At 40.7% G+C, this 25,238-nt stretch overlaps 1 protein-coding gene across 1 annotated transcript in view; it reads right to left on the reverse strand.

Moving 5' to 3' along the window:
• Positions 1 to 25,238, reverse strand: part of MLLT10 (MLLT10 histone lysine methyltransferase DOT1L cofactor) — a gene marked incomplete in the record, with an annotated part of 665,806 nt that overhangs the window by 424,539 nt on the left and 216,029 nt on the right. The window contains 1 exon segment of the mRNA XM_053713959.1: positions 25,170 to 25,238. This exon segment is cut by the window's right edge and continues 24 nt beyond it. Coding sequence (XP_053569934.1) covers positions 25,170 to 25,238 — 69 coding nt within the window.

The raw sequence follows: 25,238 nt of genomic DNA on the forward strand, positions 1-25,238 counted from the left end.
TCATGTGTCACAATACTTTTGTTTACGCTTTCTTGGTTAAGGGATTGTCGCCAAAAGCTCAGCTAATTTCCTTTCCATCTGTATGAGGAGAGTCCACGGCTTCATTCCTTACTTGTGGGAATACAGACCTTGGCCACCAGGAGGAGGCAAAGACACCCCAGCCAAAGGCAGAAATACCTCCCCCACTCTGCTCATCCCCCAGCCATTCTGCCGAGGGAACAAGGAACAGTAGGAGAAATATAAGGGTATAAAAAGGTGCCAGAAAAACAAAAACAAATTCAGGTCTGCCCAACGGAGAAAACGTGCAGGGGCCGTGTACTCTCCTCATACAGATGGAAAGGAAATGATCTGGTAAGCATAATTTATGTTTCCCATCTTAATATGAGGAGAGTCCACGGCTTCATTCCTTACTTGTGGGAAACATATACCCAAGCTCTAGAGGACACTGAATGAAAACGGGAGAGTAACTTAGAGGCGGACCCTATTCTGAGGGCACCACAGCCTGCAAAACCTCTCCCCCAAAAGCTGCTTCAGCTGAAGCAAAAATGTCAAATTTGTAAAACTTTGAAAAAGTATGTAAGGATGACCAGGTAGCCGCCCTACAAATCTGCTCCATAGAGGCCTCATTCTTGAAGGCCCAAGAAGTCACAGCTCTAGTTGAATGAGCCGTAATTCTCTGAGGAGGCTTATGTTCCACTGTTTCATATGCTAAGCGGATAATGCTCCTCAACCAAAAAGATAGGGAAGTGGAAGAAGCCTTCTGCCCTCTGTGCTTACCAGAATAGACAACAAACAATGCCAAAGTCTGTCTAAAATCTTTCGTAGCCTGAACCACATCCAAATTATGAATTAATCGTTCCTTTGAAGGAGGAGGATTAGGACACAAGGAAGGAACCACGATCTCCTGATTGATGTTGCGATCAGACACAACCTTAGGGAGAAAACCCAACCCAGTGCGAAAAACAGCCTTATCAGCATGAATAACTCGGTAAGGAGGCTCACGTTGTAAGGTCGCCATCTCAGAGACTCTGCGTTCCGAAGCAATAGCCAATAGAAAAAGAACCTTCCAAGACAGTAACTTAATGTCAACCGAATGCATGGGCTCAAACGGAGCCCTCTTCAACACCTTAAGAACCAAATTTAAACTCCAAGGAGGAGCGGAATGTCTAAACACAGGCCTGATTCTAGACAGAGCCTGAACAAAAGACTGAATATCAGGAAGCTCAGCGAGCCTCTTGTGTAATAACACTGTTCGAGAGGAAATCTGTTCCTTTAAGGAACTAGCAGCCAGTCCCTTCTCCAAACCGTCTTGGAGAAAGGAAAGAATCCTGGATACCCTGACCTTAAGCCAGGGGAATCCACATTCTTCACACCAGAATAAGTAGGTCCTCCACACGTTATGATAAATGCAACAGGTGACCGGCTTTCTAGCTTGAATGAGAGTATCAATCACTCTCTCAGAAAAACCTCTCTTGGCTAGAACTAAGCGCTCAATATCCACGCAGTCAGCCTCAGAGAATCTAAATTTTGATGAACAAAAAGACCTTGTACCAGCAGATCCCTGCGACAAGGTAACCTCCATGGAGGAGATGATTACATCCCCACCAGATCCACAAACCACATCCTTTGCAGTCACAATGGAGCAATTAGAATAGTCTAAACTTGTTTCTGCTTGATGCGGGCCACTACCCGAGGTAGAAGTTGCAACGGTGGAAAAATGTAAACTAGGTTGAACCCCCAGGGCACTGCTAAGGCATCTATTAGCTATGCCTAGGGATCCATGGACTGCGGCCCGTATCTGGGTAGCTTGGTATTGCGTCTAGAGGCCATACCGGCGTCCCCCATCTGTTGCAAATCTCCGCAAACACCTTGGGATGGAGAGACCATTCCCCCGGATGAAACGATTGTCTGCTGAGAAAGTCCGCTTCCCAGTTGTCTAGACGCAGAATGTGGATCGCTGACAGCGAGCAGTTGTGGGTCTCCGCCCATTCCAGAATCCGAGACACTTCCCTCATGGCTAGGGAGCTTCTCGTTCCCCCCTGATGGTTTATGTAAGCCACCGAGGTAATGTTGTCCGATTGGAATCTGATAAACTGGGACGAACACAGAAGAGGTCAAGCCTTCAGAGAGTTGATCACTCGAAGTTCCAGAATGTTGATCGGGAGAAGAGATTCCTCTCGAGTCCCCGGCCCTGTACCTTCCTGGCACCCCAAACAGCTCCCCATCCTGATAGACTTGCATCCATAGTCACAATCTCCCAGGGTGGTCTCAAGAAGAATGTCCCTTGGGACAGGCGATCTGGATAGAGCCACCAAGAGAGTGATTCTCTTGATCGGTTGTCCAGAGAAATCTGTTAGGATAGATCAGAGTGATCGCCGTTCCATTGCCTCAGCATGCACAACTGCAGAGGTCTGAGATGGAACCTGGCAAATGGAATGATATCTATGCTGAACACCATGAGCCCAATAACCTCCATACACCGGGCCACAGATGGCCTTAAGTAGGTCTGGAGGACAAGACAACTGGAAGTAATTTTGCAACGTCTCTGGTCTAAGAAATTGTCAGGGTGCCAGGAACCAGATTGAGACAAGAAGTGCAAAAATAATCACACCTATATTAATAAAAAAAAATAATAAAAAGTGCACAAGTCAAAAAAGCCAGGAGTCCAAGCCAGAGCTGGTAGTCAGACGAGCTGAGTCAGGAGCCAAAGTGAGTAGACAGACGAACCGGAATCAGGAACAAGGAAAACAGCAGAGTCAGGAACAAGCCAGGGATCAGGAACCAGGAGGGACGTCAGACGGCCAGGTAATACACTGGAACTCACAAACGCAAGGGCAAAGCATACTGAACAGAGGCCCTTTAAATAATAAGTGATGACATCACTTCCGGTGGGTGGAGCTAGCGGCTGGCAGCAGGAGTAAAGAGCTCCGTGAATCTGCCTCACATATATGGTGTTAATTGCTGCCAGCTGCCTTATCCCACGACACTACCTTGCTGGGTCACCATCTGACATACCCCAGCTGGCTGGAGAACCATCGTGGAGGGCAGAAAAATCGCCCTCACCTCGGAAGGCTACGAAAATTGTGCCACGCGGCATGAACGGCAGCACTGATCGACGACATCTTAACGGATCCCTCCCCACTAACGGCTCCGTGTTTGTAGCTCAATCGGAGCCCTACAAGTATATAGGCTATCGGTGTCATTGCCGGATGGACCGGGTAAACAGAGAAAGTACCGCAGCTCAATATACAAGCGGTTAATGCTGCAACACCCCAGACACAGGCTACAACAAACCGGTGTTCAGGTAAAGGGTACCTTGGGAGACATTACGCATTCTGGACTGATATAAAACTGCTGCGATTACACACATCATTGCTTTTGTTACCACAGTTAACCCCAATCCACTAACTTTTTAAACAAGGCATAAATATACCCTCATCCTGAGTGCTAAAGTATAAGCGGATACACTCTCCCCAAGACGACATCAGCCATCAATACCCTCTGGTGCTCCTGTGCTGCTAGGGGGTGCTTTATATATCCACAGTTACTGCACTAAACTTTGTTCTAACTGCATATTGATCTATACGAACATTTCAGGACTCGAAGCTAGTATAGCTTAATTTTTCAGGATTACATTTGGGATCTAACAGTTGAGTGTGGGCGGTCTGCTGGATAAGGGAGAGAAACACTATAACCTACATAGCTGGTATAGCTAAATTTTTTCCTACCATACATCTGAAACTTAGGATGTAATACCTGCAACTTTATTGTTTGTTTTTCTCCTTTGTAATCTCCATTCCACATTGCTCCCTGGCTGCTACGTCACATAGTGCAACAGAACCATCTGGTGGTTTCTTTACAAGTGTTCCAACTTTTTCAGACTTTTCTGCTCCTGGTTCTATGAAAGTAGACGAATATTTTCACAGGCTGCTCTCGCCTTCAAGTAGCACCATGAGTCGCCGTTCAAAAAACCAGGAAAAAAGACAAAAGCTTCTAACTGAAACACAGGCCAATCCATCCTTTGCAGATGTTGAAAGCAACTCGCCAGGAGATCATTCCTCGCTCTTGCAAGAACTTAAGGCTTTCTTCTTACCGAAAATGGATAGCTTGCAGGCTGGTGTTGACACCTTAACCAGCGAAGTGCGGCTCTTTTCCACCCGCATGTCAGCTGCAGAGCAAAGAATTTCAGGGGTTGAAGACAGACAGCAAGAATCAGAGGTTTCTTTAAAACGTCTATTAAAACAAAACCAGCAGCTGATGGATAAAGTGGAAGACCTAGAAAATCGCAGTAGGCTAAATAATCTTCGAATCATAGGCGTCCCTGAATCAGTTAAAGATAAAGATCTGCTAGAATTTGCTGCTTTGACCCTTCCAAAAATTCTGGGCCTACCTCTAGACATAGAGAGATCACATCGCATAGGCCCCAACAGATATTTGGAAAACTCCAAGGAGAAGCCACGACAAGTCATTTTTAAATGCCTCAATTTCCAAGATAAGCTGGCAATCCTAAGAGCCTACAGGGCGGCCAAAGAAGTTATTTTTGAAGACCACCGCATCTTGCTATTTCAGGACTTTTCGGTAGAAGTTACCAGAAGACGCAAAGACTTTGCTTCCATTTGCTCCACTCTGCATGAACAGGGGCGTAAATTTGTGCTTATGTTTCCAGCTACCCTAAAGATCCAGAGCCTCTCAGGCCCCAAAACCTTCCATTCGCCTGCGGCAGCACAGGCATATCTGGCGTCAGAACGGAAGCAGGACAATGGATGATGAGACTCTATTAAGTATCATTGCTCACAGTTCCTTAAATTGCATATCATGTTTCTTATAATGTGTACTTTGCTCTTGCGGGGTCTGTGGCTCTGGTTATACTCTACAATTCTGACTGTGACCGGTGGCGCGGCCCTGCAGGAGACAACTTGCTCTGTTTGCTATTGCACTGTTTGCAAGGGTTTCACACTATGCACCTGGCTCCTGCGGGGTTCATGGTTCTGGTTATATTTTCCAGTCCTGACTGGGACCGGGGACATGGCCCCGCAGGAGACAGCTTGTTCTTTTTGTTGTCGCATTGTCTGCAAAAGTTTATGTTTTGTGATGCATAACATCAATGTGGTTGGAAGATATTATTGGTTGCACTTAAATCTGGGTTCCCACATACGCACTTTTAAGACAGTTCTTAGTTATTGTTGGTTTCTTCTCCACTCTTTAACATACCCAGCCTCTGACCGGCCCATTATAGATCCTCATAGAAGCTTTATGTGCACTATATGCCCTTTTTCATGTACAATTATTGACGTTGCATTAATGTTATGGCCCCAGAATATTGGCATCATACATGAACTATATCTTTATTTACCCACACCCCTATCAGGCCGCCTAAGACCCACTACCCGACCCCCGATATATGCAATAACCTTTGGTACCTTATTTTTCCCTAAAGCTATTCTTAATGCTTTACGGTTCTATAAGGCTTTATTATCTTTAGCCTGCCCTCTTGTGGACAGTCCCCTAGATCTGAGATGTCAAGTTTTCTGCTACTGTAATGTGACTTTATTATCCTTTCAATTTCATCATAGACAGATTGCCGTCACAACAGTATTTATCAATGCAAGGGCAGTCTTGGTTTCTTTCCTCCTTTTCATATGTGATATTAATGCTGCATTATGTTTTTGCTCCTCTTGTAGTGACTGCTGGAGTGTGACCTGGAGGCCTCCGGTTCCCCCTCCTTCATCTTGCCACCCATTCTTGAGGAGTCGTCTATTCCTTCCCTCAGCTGTAAGTCAATTACTCCTATGCCTACCTCAGACATCTTGTGTGACACTGGTTAGGATACTACTCACTAGGTCGCACACACTTATCTATGCACTTTGTAGACATGACTCTCCCCCTTAAAATAGTAGCGTGGAATGTGGGGGGCATTACGTCCCCGGCAAAGAGAAGTAGAATTCTCCACCACCTAAACTCCCTAAGAGCGGATATTGCCTTGCTCCAAGAGACAAAATTGACAGCTGAGGAACATGAGAAGCTGAAAATTCGCTGGGTAGGACAGATTATGGGCTCCCCTTCGGAGGGTAGGAAGAGAGGAGTTGCAATTCTAGTACGCAAGGGGTTAGCAGCTTCTTTAACAGAAGCGGAAATAGACAAAAAAGGACGATACATAATAGCATCACTACAGATCAACACTTGTACATATACTCTCTGTAATGTGTATGGCCCCAATGTCCATGACCCACACTTTTGGACTAGTCTATTGGCAATATTGGCCACACATAGTGCCCCTTTAATAATGGGAGGTGATTTCAACTTGGCTCAGGCTCTCCCACTGGATAGGTTTAAAGATCCCTCAATTTCTAGAACTTTAAAAAAGCATCTGATCAGATATAAACGTGAAGTGTCCCTAATTGGATCCTTCAAAGAAACTCTGAATCTGCTAGATGTATGGAGAGCTAGAAATCCAGATGGGAGGGATTACACTTGCCTTTCAAAATCTCACCATACCCTGTCTCGCATTGATTACTTTCTAACTTCCCCAAGCATAACTCCACAAATCTTCTCCACCAGCATAGGTCAGGTTACCATTTCAGACCACGCCCCAATCTCTTTAATACTGCAGCCCCAACCCCCCAAGCCTCTAAATAGAGGATGGAGATTCCCTCTCCACCTGTATCACAATATTGAGTTCCGACAACATTTAAGAGCCTCCTCCTGGACACATTATGTATCTGATAATGCCTGTCATTCTGGAACTCCAGATCTATTTTGGCACGCTTCAAAGGCGGTGATGAGAGGCCACATCACCTCTTTTGCAACTCATCATAAAAAACAACTTACAAAGGTGGACGGGACTCTTCTTTCCCAACTCACTACTGCTTATAATAATTATTTAAACATTCCTACACCTGCATCTAGGAAATCATACTATGACCTTAAACAGACGAGAGATACTTTCTTGGCCCAACAAGATAAAGTCAATATTCACCGGCAGGGTCGTTATTACCGTTATGGTAATAAGGCCGGCAAATTACTGGCCAGGCTAGTCCACTCTTTTAAACCTAAATCCCAAATTCTGGCTATTAATTCTAAAGGCTCATTAATTGTTAAAGACAGAGAAATCATGTCTGAATTCGTAGACTACTATGCTTCCCTATATTCTAAACAGCCTATTCATGTGGAAGCAAAACGTGCCTTTTGGGATGCAGTGCAACTTCCCAGCCTCACTGAGGAGCAGTCCTCCTCATTGAACTCCCCTATTAATCCTCAGGAAGTTCTTAGAGCTATAAGGCAAAGTAAATTGGGCAAAGCAGCTGGCCCAGATGGGCTGCCTGCGGAATATTTTAAGTTATTAGGAGAGGAATTGGCACCAGTTCTCTCCTCCTTGTACTCGGCCTACTTGGCGGGCACTGAACAATTAAATGATAGATTCTCTGAGGCCAACATCTGTCTGTTGTTGAAGCCTGATAAAGATCCCACCCAGACTTCTTCATACCGCCCGATCTCCCTGTTAAATGGGGATTATAAACTCTTAACAAAAATCCTAGCAGACAGGTTGGCGAAGATCCTGCCACACAATTCATACAGATCAAACGGGATTCATAAAGGGCAGGTCCTCAGTGATAAATATTAGAAAGACACTTGGCGTCATGTCCCACTATTGGTACAATGCACACGCACAGACCCCTTAATTTAATAGGGTAAAATTTAAGGCTAGATGTTACCTTTGACTACTCCCTGTTTATGCATATGTTCTGTATCCAAATGTATGTTTACATCTTATGCTTGTATGCCGTAATTAAACCACAATAAAAATTATTTAAAAAAAAAAAAAAAAATATTATGCTACAAAAGAAAATCTGAAAAAAAGAGAAGGATGCCTGAATATATGGAAAATTCTTTCCAAAGCCTGAAAGAATGTCAAACCATCAAGGTAAACATCTAACAGTGGAAAAAAATGAAAAAACAGAAACCTTAACATGGTGTATAGCAAGGCAGATATTCCTCTTACACAATGTTGCCAAATTACCAAATTTAGCTATTACCAGCCTACAAAAAGGTGGAAATTATCTTGTCAAAAATCCTTTAAACTCCAAGGTCCTTGTAAAGGAGCAGTGAGGAGGTATCAATGCTAATCTTCTGGATGAAGATGTTGAGTGAATTTGTATAGATGGTTTTCTGCTTAAAGGGAGAATAAAGTTAAAGTTAAAATTAAAGGGACATGAAACTCATTTTGTCTAATGATTCAGACAGAGCATACAATTTAAAAAAAAAAAAAAAAAAGTTTCCAATTTACTCCTATTATCAAATTATACCAAGTTCTTATGTTATTCTTTCTTGAAGAGATATCTAGATAGGTAATGTGCACTTTCTGCGCACTACATGACAGGAAATAGTGGTGACATCTAGTGCTCTTGCTAATGTATAATTGTTGAAAAACTACTGCCATAATGCTGCAGATACGTGCATGCTCCTCCATTTACCTTCCTGCTTTTAATCAAAGGATAACAAGAAAAGGAAGATGGAACATGTGATAATAGAAGTAAATTAGAAAGTAGTTTAAATTATATATTCTATCTGAATCATGTAAGAAATTGTTTTGGTTGTATGTCCCTTTCAATTGAGCATGTTATATAAAACAACTTTCCAATTTACCTATTTTATCAAATTTGTTTTGTTATCTTGCTTTTCAACACATTAACACACATTTATATATGTGAATATTTGTATACATATTTATAATTTACTGCCATCACTGCACAACTTATCCCCTTCACTGTGCTAGTTATGCCGTGTCTCATGGAAACGTGCTCTCATGGGCGCAATATTTCCCATCAATGCCAACGTGAGCTCAAATTTGCGCGCTGGTATTACTCCGTGGAGCACAAATATCGCTTTTGCTAAAGCAATATTTTGCACTTCACTTGTGAAATGCAAAATGTGTATGGTAGGTTGGACGTTCCATGAGATCACCATCATAATTATTACAAATTTTCAATTACAATTGCTTTTGACTCAATTTGGCAACTTTGCAAATTTACAACAACATCCATTTATGGATTCCTCTATTTTGGAGACATTTCTAGGGGAAAAAACATGAATGTGAAGATATTACTCTCCTGGATGAACAGTTCAGTAACTCACTAAGCTGTAAACAATTCAGGATACAAGAAACCTCCTTCACAACAAATCTGCTGTAGGTTCCTACTGAACCATAAAAAAGTGCGACTGGCCACCAACATCTCCAATAATATTTTTACCAGCATTTTGTATTGTTAGGGGGCTGAGATTCACCTTATTCCAAAAGAGAAATGATAACATTGCAGAAGACTAAATGGGGAGCCCCAAACTAAGAAACTGAATTGCTAAAAAACAAAAAAAAACAACAACTGATTAACCTGAAATAATTGTGAATTGATGGATGGCACCCAGAAATGGGTACCTCTTAAAAACATATTCATTTGTTTTATGCCAATAGTGTGTGTGTGTGTGTGTGTGTGTGTGTATGTGTGTATGTGTGTATGTATGTATGTACAGGGAGTGCAGAATTATTAGGCAAGTTGTATTTTTGAGGATTAATTTTATTATTGAACAACAACCATGTTCTCAATGAACCCAAAAAACTCATTAATATCAAAGCTGAATAGTTTTGGAAGTAGTTTTTAGTTTGTTTTTAGTTATAGCTATTTTAGGGGGATATCTGTGTGTGCAGGTGACTATTACTGTGCATAATTATTAGGCAACTTAACAAAAAACAAATATATACCCATTTCAATTATTTATTTTTACCAGTGAAACCAATATAACATCTCAACATTCACAAATATACATTTCTGACATTCAAAAACAAAACAAAAACAAATCAGTGACCAATATAGCCACCTTTCTTTGCAAGGACACTCAAAAGCCTGCCATCCATGGATTCTGTCAGTGTTTTGATCTGTTCACCATCAACATTGCGTGCAGCAGCAACCACAGCCTCCCAGACACTGTTCAGAGAGGTGTACTGTTTTCCCTCCTTGTAAATCTCACATTTGATGATGGACCACAGGTTCTCAATGGGGTTCAGATCAGGTGAACAAGGAGGCCATGTCATTAGATTTTCTTCTTTTATACCCTTTCTTGCCAGCCACGCTGTGGAGTACTTGGACGCGTGTGATGGAGCATTGTCCTGCATGAAAATCATGTTTTTCTTGAAGGATGCAGACTTCTTCCTGTACCACTGCTTGAAGAAGGTATCTTCCAGAAACTGGCAGTAGGACTGGGAGTTGAGCTTGACTCCATCCTCAACCCAAAAAGGCCCCACAAGCTCATCTTTGATGATACCAGCCCAAACCAGTACTCCACCTCCACCTTGCTGGCGTCTGAGTCGGACTGGAGCTCTCTGCTCTTTACCAATCCAGCCACGGGCCCATCCATCTGGCCCATCAAGACTCACTCATTTCATCAGTCCATAAAACCTTAGAAAAATCAGTCTTGAGATATTTCTTGGCCCAGTCTTGACGTTTCAGCTTGTGTGTCTTGTTCAGTGGTGGTCGTCTTTCAGCCTTTCTTACCTTGGCCATGTCTCTGAGTATTGCACACCTTGTGCTTTTGGGCACTCCAGTGATGTTGCAGCTCTGAAATATGGCCAAACTGGTGGCAAGTGGCATCTTGGCAGCTGCACGCTTGACTTTTCTCAGTTCATGGGCAGTTATTTTGCGCCTTGGTTTTTCCACACGCTTCTTGCGACCCTGTTGACTATTTTGAATGAAACGCTTGATTGTTCGATGATCACGCTTCAGAAGCTTTGCAATTTTAAGAGTGCTGCATCCCTCTGCAAGATATCTCACTATTTTTGACTTTTCTGAGCCTGTCAAGTCCTTCTTTTGACCCATTTTGCCAAAGGAAAGGAAGTTGCCTAATAATTATGCACACCTGATATAGGGTGTTGATGTCATTAGACCACACCCCTACTCATTACAGAGATGCACATCACCTAATATGCTTAATTGGTAGTAGGCTTTCGAGCCTATACAGCTTGGAGTAAGACAACATGCATAAAGAGGATGATGTGGTCAAAATACTCATTTGCCTAATAATTCTGCACTCCATGTATGTATGTATGTATGTATGTATGTATGTATGTATGTATGTATGTATGTATGTGTATATATATATATATATATATATATATATATATATATATATATATATATATATATATATATATATATATATATATATATATATACATACATACATACACACACAGGTGGCCCTCGTTTTACAACGGTTCAATTTACACCGTTTCAGAATAACAACCTTTTTTCCAGTCATGTGACTGCTATTGAAAAGCATTGAGAAGCAGTGCATTTATTTAAAATAGCCAGTAGGTGGAGCTGTCCGCTTGTGTTGCAGAAAAGCCAAGCAAGCTGAAATTAATCAGTTTAACCAGACCTGAGCTATCGAGCAGATTTCAAAGGAACAAGATCTTCCTGTCTACAAATCAGTCCAGATTGGAATGCATAGAATGAACTGTTTGCAGAAAAATGCAAGTGAAGTCTGTGTTGTGTGATTATTTTATTAGGTTTATAATGGTGTTTAGCAAATATTTTTGATCATTTAACTTAGTTTATTTATATATTCTGTGTTGTGTGATTATTTTATTAGGTTTATAATGCTGTTTAGCATTTAAAGTCTTCATTTCAAAGCTTTAAAAATAATGTATTAGGTGTTACTTATGACAATTTTGAGAGGGGCCTGGAACCGATCTCTCTCACTTCCCATTGACTTATATTATAAACTGGGTTTCAATTTACAATAGTTTCGATTTACAACCATTCCTTCTGGAACCTAACCCCGGCGTAAACTGAGGGCTACCTGTATATATATATATATATATATATATATATATATATATATATATATATATATATATATATATATATATATATATTAGGGCGGCAACTAATGATTATTTTCATAATCGATTAATCGGCCGATTATTAATCGGATAAAAAGAGAATAATAGTTTTCTATGTTTTAAATAAACTCCACATAATGAGTGTTACAAATATAAAACTTCAGACTAAAACTTTACATTAACACAACTGTTTCTTCCATTTTTAAGCAGCAGAGCAGTTTTATAATTAAACAAAACAAAACCACAAACTGTTTGAAAAGAGGTAGAACTAGAAAGAGTTAGACTATCAATGTTAATAACATTCTGTTATTCACTCTTTCAGAAACTTTGCATTGAAATGCAAAAATCTCAACATGTCCACATGCTTCTGGTTAAGGCTGTTTGCAGCTATATTTCCTGCAGCAGAGAAAAGGCTGTTGAGGTGTATAAGTAGGGTTTTGCCAAAGTGGGATATTTATCTTTGTTAGCTCTTCACCAGTGCTAAGTGTTTTCTACATTGGAAAGGGGAAACTCAATAAAGTAACCCTTGACTTCATTCTAACATAAAAATATCTTGAATATCTATATGCAATGGTAAATAACCAGCTATAAGGTTAGGGGAAATATCTAGTCCGCTCTAAAAATAACGGATATATACTTATTTAAGGTTGAATCTGGTACATATCACAATTTATTAAAAATATTTAAAAAAAGATCAAAAGCGCTAAGGACTGTATATCAATAACAGGACAAAGCCTTACACATTTATTTATACAGTACATATAATCAGCAATAGCAAGCAATACACTAGTAATTGTGCAAACAGATAATAGTGCACATCAATTTAAATAACTCCCATCAATCTAGGGGCAAGGTGTAAATAACAAGCTTGGCACTATATCATGAAAAGCATAGTTCCAAATCACCAGATTTAATATAAACAATCCAAATGATGACTATTATATCTGGGTTGCACATAAGCCAGGGGTAGTTGTAAACGTATACTGTCCTGAAAAAGTGAAAAGTAGACGTCTGTAGACACCCTTTAGGCTAAGGAACTAACCATAAAACACAATACCATGTGCAGGAGTTCATTAGAGTGAAGCAGCTGGTGTTGTGCACAGACCAACTAATTGCAAACCAACTAATCGATTAATCGATTATGAGATTCGTTGACAACTATTTTCATAATCGATTATTATCTTATCGATTATGACGATTAGTTATTGCAGCTCTAATATATATATATATATAAACAGTTTCATGCCAATAATATATATATATATATAGCAACTGTTTCATGCCAATACTGTGTGTGTATATATATATATATATATATATATATATATATATATATATATAGTGTAACTGTTTCATGCCAATACTGTGTGTATATATATATATATATATATATATATAGTAACTGTTTCATGCCAATACTGTGTGTGTATATATATATATATATATATATATATATATATATATATAGTAACTGTTTCATGCCAATACAGTATGTATGTATGTATATTTCTCCAACATAGGTGTGTCCGGTCCACGGCGTCATCCTTACTTGTGGGATATTCTCTTCCCCAACAGGAAATGGCAAAGAGCCCAGCAAAGCTGGTCACATGATCCCTCCTAGGCTCCGCCTACCCCAGTCATTCTCTTTGCCGTTGTACAGGCAACATCTCCACGGAGATGGCTTAGAGTTTTTTAGTGTTTAACTGTAGTTTTTCATTATTCAATCAAGAGTTTGTTATTTTCAAATAGTGCTGGTACGTACTATTTACTCAGAAACAGAAAAGAGATGAAGAATTCTGTTTGTATGAGGAAAATGATTTTAGCAACCGTAACTAAAATCCATGGCTGTTCCACACAGGACTGTTGAGAGCAATTAACTTCAGTTGGGGGAACAGTTTGCAGTCTCTTGCTGCTTGAGGTATGACACATTCTAACAAGACGATGTAATGCTGGAAGCTGTCATTTTCCCTATGGGATCCGGTAAGCCATGTTTATTACGATTGTAAATAAGGGCTTCACAAGGGCTTATTTAAACTGTAGACTTTTTTTGGGCTAAATCGATTGATATTAACACTTATTTAGCCTTGAGGAATCATTTATTCTGGGTATTTTGATTTAATAATATCGGCAGGCACTGTTTTAGACACCTTATTCTTTAGGGGCTTTCCCAAAGCATAGGCAGAGTCTCATTTTCGCGCCGGTGTTGCGCACTTGTTTTTGAGAGGCATGGCATGCAGTCGCATGTGAGAGGAGCTCTGATACTTATAAAAGACTTCTGAAGGCGTCATTTGGTATCGTATTCCCCTTTGGGTTTGGTTGGGTCTCAGCAAAGCAGATACCAGGGACTGTAAAGGGGTTTAAAGCTTAAAACGGCTCCGGTTCCGTTATTTTAAGGGTTAAAGCTTCCAAAATTGGTGTGCAATATTTTCAAGGCTTTAAGACGCTGTGGTGAAAATTTGGTGAATTTTGAACAATTCCTTCATGTTTTTTCGCAATTGCAGTAATAAAGTGTGTTCAGTTTAAAATTTAAAGTGACAGTAACGGTTTTATTTTAAAACGTTTTTTGTACTTTCTGATCAAGTTTATGCCTGTTTAACATGTCTGAACTACCAGATAGACTGTGTTCTGAATGTGGGGAAGCCAGAATTCCTATTCATTTAAATAAATGTGATTTATGTGATAATGACAATGATGCCCAAGATGATTCCTCAAGTGAGGGGAGTAAGCATGGTACTGCATCATTCCCTCCTTCGTCTACACGAGTCTTGCCCACTCAGGAGGCCCCTAGTACATCTAGCGCGCCAATTCTCCTTACTATGCAACAATTAACGGCTGTAATGGATAATTCTGTCAAAAACATTTTAGCCAAAATGAACCCTTGTCAGCGTAAGCGTGGCTGCTCTGTTTTAGTTACTGAAGAGCATGACGACGCTGATATTAATATCTCTGAAGGGCCCCTAACCCAATCTGAGGGGGCCAGGGAGGTTTTGTCTGAGGGAGAAATTACTGATTTAGGGAACATTTCTCAGCAGGCTGAATCTGATGTGATTACATTTAAATTTAAATTGGAACATCTCCGCATTTTGCTTAAGGAGGTATTATCCACTCTGGATGATTGTGAAAATTTAGTCATCCCAGAGAAACTATGTAAAATGGACAAGTTCCTAGAGGTGCCGGGGCTCCCAGAAGCTTTTCCTATACCCAAGCGGGTGGCGGACATTGTTAATAAAGAATGGGAAAGGCCCGGTATTCCTTTCGTCCCTCCCCCCATATTTAAAAAATTGTTTCCTATGGTCGACCCCAGAAAGGACTTATGGCAGTCAGTCCCCAAGGTCGAGGGAGCGGTTTCTACTTTAAACAAACGCACCACTATTCCCATAGAGGATAGTTGTGCTTTCAAAGATCCTATGGATAAAAAATTAGAAGGTTTGCTTAAAAAGATGTTTGTTCAGCAGGGTTACCTTCTACAACCCATTTCATGCATTGTCCCTGTCACTACAGCCGCATATTTCTGGTTTGATGAACTGCTTAAGGTGCTCGATAGTGACTCTCCTCCTTATGAGGAGATTATGGACAGAATCAATGCTCTCAAATTGGCTAATTCTTTCACTCTAGACGCCTCTTTGCAATTGGCTAAGTTAGCGGCTAAGAACTCTGGGTTTGCTATTGTGGCGCGCAGAGCGCTTTGGTTGAAATCTTGGTCGGCTGATGCGTCTTCCAAGAACAAGCTACTAAACATTCCTTTCAAGGGGAAAACGCTGTTTGGTCCTGACTTGAAAGAGATTATCTCTGATATCACTGGGGGTAAGGGCCACGCCCTTCCTCAGGATCGGCCCTTCAAGGCAAAAAATAGACCTAATTTTCGTCCCTTTCGTAAAAACGGACCAGCCCAAGGTGTTACGTCCTCTAAGCAAGAGGGTAATACTTCTCAGGCCAAGCCAGCTTGGAGACCAATGCAAGGCTGGAACAAGGGAAAGCAGGCCAAGAAACCTGCCACTGTTACCAAGACAGCATGAAATATTGGCCCCCGATCCGGGACCGGATCTGGTGGGGGGCAGACTCTCTCTCTTCGCTCAGGCTTGGGCAAGAGATGTTCTGGATCCCTGGGCGCTAGAAATAGTCTCCCAGGGTTATCTTCTGGAATTCAAGGGACTTCCCCCAAGGGGGAGGTTCCACAAGTCGCAGTTGTCTTCAGACCACATAAAAAGACAGGCGTTCTTACATTGTGTAGAAGACCTGTTAAAAATGGGAGTGATTCATCCTGTTCCATTAAGAGAACAAGGGATGGGGTTCTACTCCAATCTGTTTATAGTTCCCAAAAAAGAGGGAACGTTCAGACCAATCCTAGATCTCAAGATCTTAAACAAATTTCTCAAGGTCCCATCGTTCAAGATGGAAACCATTCGAACTATCCTTCCTTCCATCCAGGAAGGTCAATTTATGACCACGGTGGATTTAAAGGATGCGTATCTACATATTCCTATCCACAAGGAACATCATCGGTTCCTAAGGTTTGCATTCCTGGACAAACATTACCAGTTCGTGGCGCTTCCTTTCGGATTAGCCACTGCTCCAAGGATTTTCACAAAGGTACTAGGGTCCCTTCTAGCGGTGCTAAGACCAAGGGGCATTGCAGTAGTACCTTACCTGGACGACATTCTGATTCAAGCGTCGTCCCTTCCTCAAGCAAAGGCTCACACGGACATTGTCCTGGCCTTTCTCAGATCTCACGGCTGGAAAGTGAACGTGGAAAAGAGTTCTCTATCCCCGTCAACAAGGGTTCCCTTCTTGGGAACAATTATAGACTCCTTAGAAATGAGGATCTTTCTAACAGAGGCCAGAAAAACAAAGCTTCTGGACTCTTGTCGGATACTTCATTCCGTTCCTCTTCCTTCCATAGCTCAGTGCATGGAAGTGATCGGGTTGATGGTGGCGGCGATGGACATAGTTCCTTTTGCGCGCATTCATCTAAGACCATTACAACTGTGCATGCTCAGTCAGTGGAATGGGGACTATACAGACTTGTCTCCGAAGATACAAGTAAATCAGAGGACCAGAGACTCACTCCGTTGGTGGCTGTCCCTGGACAATCTGTCTCAAGGGATGATGTTCCACAGACCAGAGTGGGTCATTGTCACGACCGACGCCAGTCTGATAGGCTGGGGCGCGGTCTGGGGATCCCTGAAAGCTCAGGGTCTTTGGTCTCGGGAAGAATCTCTTCTACCGATAAATATTCTGGAACTGAGAGCGATATTCAATGCGCTCCAGGCCTGGCCCCAGCTTGCGAGGACCAGGTTCATACGGTTTCAATCAGACAACATGACGACTGTTGCGTACATCAACCATCAGGGGGGAACAAGGAGTTCCCTAGCGATGGAAGAAGTAACCAAAATTATTCTTTGGGCGGAGTCTCACTCCTGCCACCTGTCTGCTATCCACATCCCAGGAGTGGAAAATTGGGAAGCGGATTTTCTGAGTCGTCAGACATTACATCCGGGGGAGTGGGAACTCCATCCGGAAATCTTTGCCCAAGTCACTCACCTGTGGGGCATTCCAGACATGGATCTGATGGCCTCTCGTCAGAACTTCAAAGTTCCTTGCTACGGGGCCAGATCCAGGGATCCCAAGGCGACTCTAGTGGATGCACTAGTAGCACCTTGGACCTTCAAACTAGCTTATGTGTTCCCGCCATTTCCTCTCATCCCCAGGCTGATAGCCAGGATCAAGCAGGAGAGGGCGTCGGTGATCTTGATAGCTCCTGCGTGGCCACGCAGGACTTGGTATGCAGATCTGGTGAATATGTCATCGGCTCCACCTTGGAAGCTACCTTTGAGACGAGACCTTCTTGTTCAGGGTCCGTTCGAACATCCGAATCTGGTTTCACTCCAGCTGACTGCTTGGAGATTGAACGCTTGATTTTATCGAAGCGAGGATTCTCAGATTCTGTGATCGATACTCTTGTTCAGGCCAGAAAGCCTGTGACTAGAAAGATTTACCACAAAATTTGGAAAAAATATATCTGTTGGTGTGAATCTAAAGGATTCCCTTGGGACAAGGTTAAGATTCCTAGGATTCTATCCTTCCTTCAAGAAGGATTGGAAAAAGGATTATCTGCAAGTTCCCTGAAGGGACAGATTTCTGCCTTGTCGGTATTACTTCACAAAAAGCTGGCAGCTGTGCCAGATGTTCAAGCCTTTGTTCAGGCTCTGGTTAGAATCAAGCCTGTTTACAAACCTTTGACTCCTCCTTGGAGTCTCAATTTAGTTCTTTCAGTTCTTCAGGGGGTTCCGTTTGAACCCTTACATTCCGTTGATATTAAGTTATTATCTTGGAAAGTTTTGTTTTTAGTTGCGATTTCTTCTGCTAGAAGAGTCTCAGAATTATCTGCTCTGCAGTGTTCTCCTCCTTATCTGGTGTTCCATGCAGATAAGGTGGTTTTACGTACTAAACCTGGTTTTCTTCCAAAAGTTGTTTCTAACAAAAACATTAACCAGGAGATTATCGTACCTTCTCTGTGTCCAAAACCAGTTTTCAAAGAAGGAACGTTTGTTGCACAATTTGGATGTTGTTCGCGCTCTAAAATTCTATTTAGATGCTACAAAGGATTTTAGACAAACATCTTCCTTGTTTGTTGTTTATTCAGGTAAAAGGAGAGGTCAAAAAGCAACTTCTACCTCTCTCTCTTTTTGGATTAAAAGCATCATCAGATTGGCTTACGAGACTGCCGGACGGCAGCCTCCCGAAAGAATCACAGCTCATTCCACTAGGGCTGTGGCTTCCACATGGGCCTTCAAGAACGAGGCTTCTGTTGATCAGATATGTAGGGCAGCGACTTGGTCTTCACTGCACACTTTTACCAAATTTTACAAGTTTGATACTTTTGCTTCTTCTGAGGCTATTTTTGGGAGAAAGGTTTTGCAAGCCGTGGTGCCTTCCATTTAGGTGACCTGATTTGCTCCCTCCCTTCATCCGTGTCCTAAAGCTTTGGTATTGGTTCCCACAAGTAAGGATGACGCCGTGGACCGGACACACCTATGTTGGAGAAAACAGAATTTATGTTTACCTTATAAATTTCTTTCTCCAACGGTGTGTCCGGTCCACGGCCCGCCCTGGTTTTTTTTTAATCAGGTCTGATATTTTATTTTCTTTAACTACAGTCACCACGGTACCATATGGTTTCTCCTATGCAAATATTCCTCCTTAACGTCGGTCGAATGACTGGGGTAGGCGGAGCCTAGGAGGGATCATGTGACCAGCTTTGCTGGGCTCTTTGCCATTTCCTGTTGGGGAAGAGAATATCCCACAAGTAAGGATGACGCCGTGGACCGGACACACCGTTGGAGAAAGAAATTTATCAGGTAAACATAAATTCTGTTTTTTATGATGATTTAGGTACCCTGTGTGGTCGATCTGGGGCTTTTCTCACTCCATATTTGGTTCAGTGGAATGGGCAGGGTTTGACTGACACTTCTCCCCTCAGCTTGGCAATATGACCTTTATCTTAATATCGCTTTATCACAGAATCATATTTTGAGTTAATATGGATTTAACTCTTATTACCCATAGGTGACATTTGGGGTGCTCGCCACTGCTATTATAGCAGTGTTTGGGGATGAGATTAGTTATGTAAATTCTGAATGACAGGTATTGTGGATTTTTTTCTTATTTTTTCCTTTAAACCCTTGTCATTTTATCAGGGCTTTACTCTTAATTTCTATACTTATAAACAGGAGTATATCTTATAATTTCTATACTTATAAATAAGAGTATATCTTATAATTCACTTTGAGGATTCATTTAGAATTCATTAAGATAATATCCTGGATTTGTTTTTTATTTTTATTTTATTTTTGTGTTTTTGTTTCAGTTTTTCCTAGCATGGACTGCTCATGTAAGAAGATATTCTTTTATTTGGGCTGTAATTGGAGGTGCTAATGCACGTTTTTGGCTTGTTTACTTTTTGAGCAGAACACGCCTATTACTGATGAGCAACCTATGAAGTAAAGACGCTGACAAGCCTCTAATAACCTGAGTCTTGTATTGGTGAAATATCACGGTTAGGCATATAATGGAATTAAAGCTGGTTGTGGGGGGTGTCTATTACGCTCATTTAGACGCAGATAACCTATTAATTCATTGCGGTACTTTGACACGCCTAGATGTGGGCAGGCTTGTCCCCGTTTGGGCTTTTTGATTGGATGTTCCTCACCACTTTGTTTACCTTACCGATGAGCGCTAATGCCTTTATAAGTTGATCGTGTGCTGCACGAGATGTGTAAGCCAATCGCAATAAGATTCTTTATGGTGTTCATTTGGGCCACTGTAATATATATCAGGTTTGACATTTTTTTGTTGGGTCACTGCAATATATTATGTTTTGACATTTTTTGCCGACTGAGGTGGGGACCGATTGTGCTTTAGTACAGATCAAGATGATTTGTCTGTGAAGCGCTCGGAGTGAGTGTTTGATGTGTCTCAGTTTCAATTATCGAGTTTGACTTTGGTGATCTATTTGGGCGTCCCTAGTGACAAGGGGCTTTGCTACGGTTACTCAGAGATGACGTGTGGTGCTGTGAGTGTTAGGTCGTTTCTGATTGGTGGAATTACGATCACCAATTTTGTTGGTTTATTACTCTTAAGCTATTTAATGTTTTACCTGCCTATCTCTGCACCCAATTGGAGTTTGATTGCCCCTTTGTATTGACGATTCAGGGTCCTATTTTAAACTTTACTTTATGTATGTTTGCTATATACATTTTCACGATATGAGTATTTTGCTATCTATTATGGATTGCTATTGGTCACTATGAGGGGTGTGTTGAACTTTTGGCCGTGATTGGTCAATCATGTGGGGAGGGTTATCTGGAGCCTATTTAAAGGCTGTTTTCACACATTGTTAATTGGTCAGAGGAAGGGACTGTTGCTGTCCCGAAACGTCACTATATTCCATTAAACTTTTGTCACTGTTGGAGTAAGCTCAGTGAGTGCTTCTTTTCTATATATATATATATATATATATATATATATATATATATATATATAGTAACCGTTTCATGCCAATACTGTATATATATATTATTATACTTTATTTATTAAGCGCCAACATATTCCGCAGCGCTGTCCATGGATACAATTCATTTAGATAAAACAATACAAGACTTGTAAGATACAGGACAAAATTTACAAACACATACAGGAGGGATTGAGGGCCCTATTCCCGTGGGAACTTACAATCTAGAAGGATGTATATGTGTATATATATATATATATATATATATATATATATATATATATATATATATATATATATATATATATATATATATATATATTGTAACTTTCATGCCAATACTATATATATATAAATAAATTTAAAAAAGTAACTGTTCTGATGGATTAACTGGTCCTAGTCATGATCCAGGACTAGGATCCAGAGAGCAGAAAATCCTCGTAAAAGCAGTCAAAGTTTATAATGCCATATATGGAGAGAAAAAAAAAAAAAGAACTGTATCTATGGGCCTGACTTAACAACACTGCTCCTTAAAAAGAAATGGCCAAAGGTCTAAGCCAAAAATGAGTTGAGAATTTATTTCACTTGCTCTGTATGTCATTATGGTAACTCTAACCTCATGATTCTTCTTTCTCACAAACACAAGGGAAACCTTAGTTCTCGGAAGAAAAAACAACTGCCCCAAGCAATGCTTGAGTCTGAACCCTAATGGTAATCTGAGGAAAACTAGTAAGCTCTTTACGTCTAAGCCTCTTTGCTTTGGGTCATAAGCGTACATTGAACGCACAGATTTGCACAAAAACTTTTCTCCTAATCACAGAACAAAATGGAGTAGAAAGCTTATCATAAAGTACTGACTAATACATACAGAGATTTCAAGGTAGTAAAGATAGTGGAACTGGAAAAAATAAGTCTCATTAAAGGAACAGTCTGGATCAGGTAAATTCTACAAAACTCCAGACCCCCTTAGCCATAACAGGATACAGGACAACTTACAAAGTGACTATTTTCAGTATGAGAAGATACTACCTTAGCAGTACAAGCAGTAAATGTTCCCATTAAATCTAGCCTAGTACACAAGATAAAGCTGCAGAATTCTACTGTTAGAATCCACTGTAACAGCTGCTAAATTACCTGAACCTCTTATACTTAAAATATAATCATGAAAAAATGCACAAACGTTCCCAAGCCAAGAATAACTGCCGCTAGCTAAAGCAATTCTGGAGTTCTGCAAATGCAATGTCGATACCTGAAGCTGTAGGAAAGCAGTGAAAAAAGCTATCTGAGCAGCAACGATGCAATTCACACTAAATCTTCATCCCTTAAAGGGACATTAAACACTTTGAGATGGTAATATACAATAATAAATCGTATAAAGAAAAAAATACATACTTTCATTATTTATTTTGTCACCCTTTGTTGTAATTCCATTCTGAAATTGTGATCTTTTCTGTTCCCATTTGGAATATAACAGTGTTCTGCACTTCCATGTCTCACAGCCATTGGCTGACCACTCTGGTGACATAATTGTAACTGTCATTAATTGGCCACAGCAGAGAATGTAACCCAAGTTAAAACATGGGAGCTACCATGTTTTATAGACACTAAAAATTTACAGTTATTTAGCCAATAAACAGCTAATGAAACTTTAAAAAAAATACATCTACATGTTATTCTCAGACTAATCTTTTCTTTGAATTCATCACTCTATATAGCATTTGTTTCGTGTTTAATGTCCCTTTAGTTTGTGCAGTGTTTAATGTCCCTTGTTTTGGGTAGATCAGCAGAGAAACATAGTTTAGATGACATTTTATATACATTACAGAAAAAATAATGTATATAGGCATCCTTAGACAAAAAAAAGTTTAAAACAATGCACAGCACACAGATTAGTGATTGGATTTAATAAAACCATTTATAAAACCTAACTTATGTACTTTAGGTTACATAGGTGTACAACAAACACCTGAATGAGGAAGTTAAAAAACAGAATTTATGCTTACCTGATAAATTTCTTTCTCCTACCGTGTGTCCGGTCCACGGCTTCATCCTTACTTGTGGGAATATTCTCTTCCCCAACAGGAAATGGCAAATAGAGCACAGCAAAAGCTGCCCATATAGCTCCCCCTCTGGCTCTGCCCCCCAGTCATTCGACCGACGGTTAGGCGTCATCCTTACTTGTGGGAACCAATACCAAAGCTTTAGGACACGGATGAAGGGAGGGAACAAGTCAGGTTACCTAAACGGAAGGTACCACGGCTTGCAAAACCTTTCTCCCAAAAACAGCCTCCGAAGAAGCATAAGTATCATATTTGTAAAATTTGGCAAAAGTGTGCAGAGAAGACCAAGTCGCTGCCTTACATATCTGATCAACAGAAGCCTCGTTCTTGAAGGCCCATGTGGAAGCCACAGCTCTAGTAGAGTGAGCTGTAATTCGTTCAGGAGGCTGCCGTCCGGCAGTCTCATAAGCCAATCGGATGATGCTTTTCAGCCAAAAAGAAAGAGGTAGCAGTAGCTTTCTGTCCTCTCCTCTTACCAGAATAAACGACAAACAAAGATGAAGTCTCCCTTTGTTGCATCTAAATAGAATTTTAAAGCACGGACCACATCTAAATTGTGTAACAAACGTTCCTTCTTCGAAACTGGATTCGGACACAGAGAAGGAACAACTATTTCCTGGTTAATATTCCTGTTGGAAACCACCTTTGGAAGAAAACCAGGTTTGGTACGCAAAACAACCTTATCTGCATGGAATACCAGATAGGGTGGATCACACTGCAAAGCAGACAATTCAGAAACTCTTCTAGCAGAAGAAATAGCAACCAAAAACAGAACTTTCCAAGATAGTAACTTAATATCTATGGAATGCAAAGGTTCAAACGGAACCCCTTGAAGAACTGAAAGAACTAAATTTAGACTCCATGGGGGAGTCATGGGTCTGTAAACAGGCTTGATTCTGACTAAGGCCTGTACAAATGCTTGTACATCTTGCAGTGCTGCCAGACGTTTGTGTAACAAAACAGACAGAGCAGATATCTGTCCTTTTAGAGAGCTCGCTGACAACCCTTTATCCAAACCCTCTTGGAGAAAGGAGAGAATCCTAGGAATTTTAATTTTACTCCAAGAGAATCCCTTGGATTCACACCAACAGATATATTTTTTCCATATTTTATTGTAAATTTTCCTAGTCACAGGTTTTCTGGCTTGGACCATAGTATCTATAACTGAATCTGAAAACCCACGCTTAGATAAAATCAAGCGTTCAATTTCCAAGCAGTCAGCTGCAGAGAGACTAGATTTAGATGTTCGAATGGACCTTGTACTAGAAGATCCTGTCTCAAAGGTAGCTTCCATGGTGGAGCCGATGACATATTCACCAGGTCTGCATACCAAGTCCTGCGTGGCCACGCAGGAGCTAACACCACATACTCTTTACCATCCCCGTGGAGATGCTACTTGTTCAGAGCGGCAAAGAGAATGACTGGGGGGCGGAGCCAGAGGGGGAGCTATATGGGCAGATTTTGCTGTGCTCTCTTTGCCATTTCCTGTTGGGGAAGAGAATATTCCCACAAGTAAGGATGAAGCCGTGGACCGGACACACCAATGTAGGAGAAATCTCCCTCTAATAAATGTGAATAATACAAGATAAAGGTATGCCGAGAGTATATACGTAGGACTGGACCATATGGGGAGCCCAAGAAACAAAGGAAAAAGCTTACCTTTATGCTTCATGCGGTAATATCAGAAATCATATATACATTTAGGGAGAATAAAAATATTGACACTTTAATATGTCGTCTATGGAACATTTGTTTACAGTAAATTACTTAGTTGGAGATAGGTTTTAGTCTAGAAAACAAAACGTAGACATCATTTACAGAGATGTCTGGTCTTTTTTTTTTAATATTAATTTCCTGAGCATTTAGAATAGTACCCACAGAGAGCAATGTATTACAATTTATATCAGTTCAGAAGAGGTCAATTTAATTCCTAAAGGCTCTTTTAAAGAAAAATGTGACAAATTCTTAAAATATGCAATTAATGTTTTCTCTTTAGCAATATGAAAAAAGCAGATGAGTCAAATAGTAAAATAAATAAGCGTCTGGCAGAACATGCAGGAATGTTATTAACATGCGCACATCACAAAGATTAACACACAAAACTAAGACTACAACAGTTGCGCTACTCACTAAATGAATGAAGATGCAGAGTAATGTCTTGATGGAGCATAAGCACCATGCATTTGACAACAGGAAATAAACTTACTTTTTTCTCCTTCTCATGTTTATCCTGAGAGTGAGAGGAGGAATCACTTAAACTTTGATCAAATGATCT

The sequence above is a fragment of the Bombina bombina genome, chromosome 5 (assembly GCF_027579735.1).
Source record: "Bombina bombina isolate aBomBom1 chromosome 5, aBomBom1.pri, whole genome shotgun sequence".
Classification (NCBI taxonomy): Eukaryota; Metazoa; Chordata; class Amphibia; order Anura; family Bombinatoridae; genus Bombina; species Bombina bombina.